Raw genomic sequence first — 5,098 nt, 5'->3', positions numbered from 1 at the left:
TATATATACTACTCTCCGGGGTACCGTGACCTGAAAATCCGGAAAACCCCTCCATGCCGCAACTCCTTCGGAGTTCACCGTCACACATCACCCCGCCAACATCTCCGGACCCGTTGTCACCGTCATCGATGTCGTCGACGACATTGCCAACACTTATTTTTCAAAATCACTGTTCCCTTATAAACTTCACTAATACACAACTTCCCTTGCTTCCTTTCCTTTTCATTTCGTCGGCATTGGCTTCGTCTTTGCCGTCCTTGCCATTTTCCGAACTAGGTACTATGTAAATACATGGCATAATAAAGTCCTTCAGACAAAGTCTAAATCAAGGCTCTCCAAAGCACTGGCGATTCGACCGATCAGGCGATGAGACTCCTCAACCTCCTCATTCTCAGTTTCCAGCCCCCCATCCGCCATCCCACCATCGATATCATCAGAGGGTATGAGATTGGTGGTTGAGCTGGGCAGTGTCGTGGAGGGGGTTTCATTGGGTGGTACTAATAGAATGGTCAGAACCATTACAAATGCCCTAATGGATACACTTACTGTTTGGTGGGTTGCTATTCGTGTTTTCTGGGCTGCCACAAGTGTCAGGGCTCGCTGGTGGTCCGCTCGTCGTCCCTTCCCCATCACCAGTTAAAAAATGTGCGAGCTTATCCAGCTGGGCGAGTTTGGAATGTAGGTGCGCATTGACATTGAGGCGGTATTGGGAAGTAGCGGAAATATATCTTGCCAGAGTGGGATTGGTCGATCGAGTGTTCTCAATGGCACCTCGCAGCCAAGCCTCCTCATTTTCCATTGAGGTCCATACCCAACGAGTTTCAAGTCTGACAGTGTCAATCTCTTCACGGGCTCGTTGAAGCTTATGCCAAGCTCGGGTGGCCTTGCAGAGAAGGGGCTTTGCCCATGGTTTCTCACGTACATCGTCATGGCCCCGTAAAATCACAATATCTGATATGAACTCGAGGCTGGTTACATCCTCCCAACTGAGTCTCGGCTTCGGGGGATCCATGGTGGACGCAAGATTGTTGTATTTCTCTAGTGTCGAGTTAAGTGTCTTGCCCCGCTTTGCCACTAAAGATAGGATTTGCTGGTGAGCCTTGTAATCTGGAATAAAAATTGTACTCTGAATGGGGCAGGGAAAGAAGTCGGCTGTCACACACCTGTCCTTGGAAGTCCCATCTTCTCAACTTCAAACTGACGCGATATTGCACAATGCTCGAGATCATCAAGGAGGTGATTATAATCCCTCTGCTGGCGCAGAGTGATTGCTTCAAGCCGCTCAGGAGAACCAGGCACCCAAGGTCGTGTACGAGACATGGCCAGTAGAGCTAACCCCAACGCTGCCAGAGCGGCGCGTGCACTCTCAACAGCTTTGTTTGCCTCTCGCAAATGTCGGTCAGCATGTTGGGGTGGTAGCCTAGCCTGGACAGCTATTTGCGCTATCCAGTAGCGTATGGTTTCCCTGAAGGTAATTTGTGAATGTTTATGTTTATGAACTAGAATTATACCCACTCTGCACGCTCAAGATGCTCTGTGGCCTCTAAATACACGACCTTCGTCTTTTCATCTTGGGGCTCAAACTGAAGTGAGGATATGTAGTTGCGCTCTTCATCCAGCCATTGTGGGCATTGCACATCAGGTTCAAAGTTGGGGTCCATCTGCCTTGTTGTCTCAAGGATTTCTAGGCTTTCTTGAACTATTCTCCATGCCGTTGTGTGGTTGTTCAATAAGAAGTCACCTACTTGTGAGGGGTAAGGAAGTGTTTGGCATATTTATTGAATGGATGACATACCTAGACGCTCATACTTTGTTTCATCCCACTTCACAAAATGCATATGAATCCGGAGATGCCGATAGTATGGTGACGCATGTTGGGTTACCGGTGCGAGGGAGTTGCTCTCAGAATATACTCGTTCGTTGCCTTCGCCATCTTCAATTCCAGCTCCCTGCTGTAGCCCTATGAGGAAATCGAGCTGGCAGAGTCTGTTGTGAGCGGCACCGTGGAAAGAACCAGTACAACACCTAAATTTTGCTTCTCGTACCATATCACCAATGGAAGACTTGGAAAGGGTAGCTGAAAATGTGCAGCCAATATCGTATGCAAATAGAATGTTGTGGCTGAACGTCCGTATGAGTTGATCAGCGGCAGCGATTGGATATTTGGCTCTGCTAGGTACGTCAATTCTCATCAACAAAGTACATCACATTACTCACAACTCCCCACTCTGGACCATGTCGATAAGGAATTGGACGATACCATGTTGGCAAACGACAGAGAAAAGTCCTGTCTCATCCATGAGTTGCATGGCACCCGACTTCGACTTCAAGGGCATTGGCCGAGCATTCTTCCATGCTAGGCAGCTGTCAGATATAAATGACGACTCTGGGCCATCCATCTCACAAGTCGCACATATTACTGAGTGAACTAAGGAAGAGGAATGTTCATACCTGGCTACCACATTGTGAATGTTTTCGAGTGTCAGCAAAATTATTGACCTGTTCTCGGGGAATGAAGTAGTCACTGGGAAAGACTCGGGCGTCGGTGGCAAAATTGTGGCACAGCCTTGAGAGGGAGGTATTCCCATCAGCTGTGACAATGAGCTGAATGGGGTGTTCGGGCTCATCTTCAACCTAAAAATGATGATGAAACTTGGGCTTACCCTTTGCTAGATCAAAATCGGATACTTACCTTACAGTGACAAGCAGGGCAGGAATTTTTGAGACGATAATTGGGCCCCACCTGACCTACAGCTTGTTTGACGAGTTTATCCAGGTGGAAGAATATCCGATAGAAGATATCGAAAGCAAGTGAGATTTGGGTTCTTAAGTAGGGCTGATATACCATCTCAATTTGCAGTCAGCTGCAGATGCTGGAAAAACACCATAAATAGCTTACCTTGTGTATGTCAGAAACCACCCGGGTAAAATGTTGAATACTGAAAGCGGGCGCTGCTTGGAAAAGAGAGTATAACAGTTCGAGCGATCGCAGGGAGATCGCAATTTGGGGCTCTGTTGGAGTAGGGGATAGATAGCCGGCACGCACCAGCGTGTATGTAGGATGGATGTCTGTCTCCTGCCTGGGTATGTATTCAAATGAACTACCATCTGAATATCGGTTAATCACGTACAGGGAGGTGAAAGGAAAGGCTTACCAAATATGTCAAGGCACTTGATGTAAACGTAATTGAGGTTGTCTTGGGGCAGGGGATAGTGAGATGGTGTTGTCAGGGACGCGTCCGGGGTCGAGAGGGCCCGGGGGTAATGTCCGGCACTGAGGCCGTCGTGGGGTGTGGAGCGGGCGTGCGTACTGGCGGGCCCGATCTGGGACAGTGGTCCCTGGCCACTCAGACTGAAGTGGAGAATGTGAGAAGAAGGTTACTTCTTCGGTTCCCACTTCAGGTACATTTATGTACATGCGGCTTGAGTCACATGACGGGTGCCATGTCATCCTCGGGGGCAGCCGCAGGCATCCGGGTGTCCCCGTGGGGGATCCCGAGAGCGTCTGCTGCATGCGTGCGTGCTGGGCACAGCGGGAAGCCGTCCGGGGTGTGTGGGCTGGACGGGTCAATAGTACATCGATACAAAGGAAGGTGGTCCGTGTAGATAGAAAGAAATAAACAGGAAGAGGAAGATGAGAAGAATGAAATAAAGAAAGGAGAAAGAAGAGGGAGGAAGGAGGAGGGAGGGGGATAGACAGCGGGGAGCGGGTGTGGTGTGGCCGGGTGGGTCCGGGTGGACCCGGGTCAGGCGGGTGTGCCCTGACATCACCCCCTCCTTAAGCCGCTTCGCCTCGAAGCGGCCAGGGGGTTCGTTCTCTCCCTTCCTGGGGTGTGGGGGTGTGTTTGGTGGAACTCCTCGATCCGGTCAGGGGCATGGATTAGTTGGTCTCGGGGGAGCCATTCATTCTCTGAGTTCGGCCAACCTGCGAACTTTACTAAATACCGGAGCTTCCAGCGTAACCACTTAGAGTCCAGTATTTTTTCCACTTCATATTCCTCCTCTCCATCTACAAGTTCTGGGCCCGGGCGGGGGTCGGGGGGTCGTTCTGCAATCTCGTCCGGGCGGTAGGGTCTTGTCAGGGCACACCCGCCTGACCCGGGTCCACCCGGACCCACCCGGCCACACCACACCCGCTCCCTGCTGCCCAACCCTCTCCCTCCTCCTTCCTCTGTCTCCCCTCCCCTTTCCTTTCTCTCTTTCTTCCCCTTTCTTTATCTCATTCCTCTCATCTTCCTTTTCTTGTTTATTTCCTTCTATCTACATGGACCACCTTCCTTTGTATCAATGTACTATTGACCCGTCCGGCCCACACACCCCGGACGGCTCCCCGCTGTGCCCAGCATGCGCGCATGCAGCGGACGCTCTCGGGATCCCCCGCGGGGATACCCGGATGCCTGCGGCTGTCTCCGAGGGTGACGTGGCACTCGTCATGTGACTCAAGCCGCATGTACATAAATGTACCTGAAGTGGGAACCGAAGAAGTAACCTTCTTCTCACATTCTCCACTTCAGGTAAGTAGTATAGTTTTCCCTTTTAATAACAATAACACATTCTCCACTTCAGTCTAAGTGGCCAGGGACTGCTGTCCCTTCCCGGACCTGCCAGCATGCGCGCCCGGTTTGCACCCCACGAGGGCCCTTCTGCCAGGCGATACATCCGGACCCCCTCTACCCCGGACGCGTCCCTGACAGCAGAAGAAGGTTTCAACCTCATCTCCCCTGCCTCCCCCATCTCCCCTGTCTCCCCAGCCATGGTGTCAGAAGAGCAGTATGAAGAACTGCTGGCTCGCTTCCAAGAGCTCCAAGCCATTGTGGAGAGCCAGGCCCGCAACCACCCCCCACCCGCACCTGCACCCGCACCCGCCCCCGCGCCTGCCCCCGCACCCGCACCTGCACCTAGACCCAAACCACCTAAGGTTGCCCCCCCCACTCCCTTCTCAGGAGCTAGCGAGGACCTCGACCGTTTTAAGGCCGAGTGCGGGATTTATTTCCACGTTCGCGCAGCTGAGTTCCCCACCGCCCTCTCCCAGATCCTTTTCGTGTTGTCTTACATGAAAGGAGGACCCGCAGGGGCATGGGCCATGCAATGCACAATC

General features: G+C 52.0%; 1 protein-coding gene across 1 annotated transcript; it reads right to left on the bottom strand.

Annotated features, from left to right (window-relative positions):
- Positions 1-309: 309 nt before the first annotated feature.
- Positions 310-3,473, bottom strand: EI90DRAFT_3138723 (uncharacterized protein; the record flags this gene model as incomplete). Its single annotated transcript, XM_039064902.1, has 12 exons — positions 310-497; positions 547-1,107; positions 1,164-1,465; positions 1,516-1,741; positions 1,796-1,976; positions 2,046-2,169; positions 2,218-2,399; positions 2,452-2,634; positions 2,693-2,836; positions 2,900-3,108; positions 3,156-3,352; positions 3,433-3,473. The coding sequence occupies 12 exons, from the start codon at positions 3,471-3,473 to the stop codon at positions 310-312; spliced, it is 2,538 nt and encodes an 845-aa protein (XP_038907759.1).
- Positions 3,474-5,098: the final 1,625 nt, after the last annotated feature.

The sequence above is a fragment of the Cantharellus anzutake genome, assembly GCF_015039405.1.
Source record: "Cantharellus anzutake strain C23 chromosome Unknown EI90scaffold_236, whole genome shotgun sequence".
NCBI classification, from domain to species: domain Eukaryota; kingdom Fungi; phylum Basidiomycota; class Agaricomycetes; order Cantharellales; family Hydnaceae; genus Cantharellus; species Cantharellus anzutake.
This window is presented reverse-complemented; position numbering and strand designations above follow the sequence as displayed.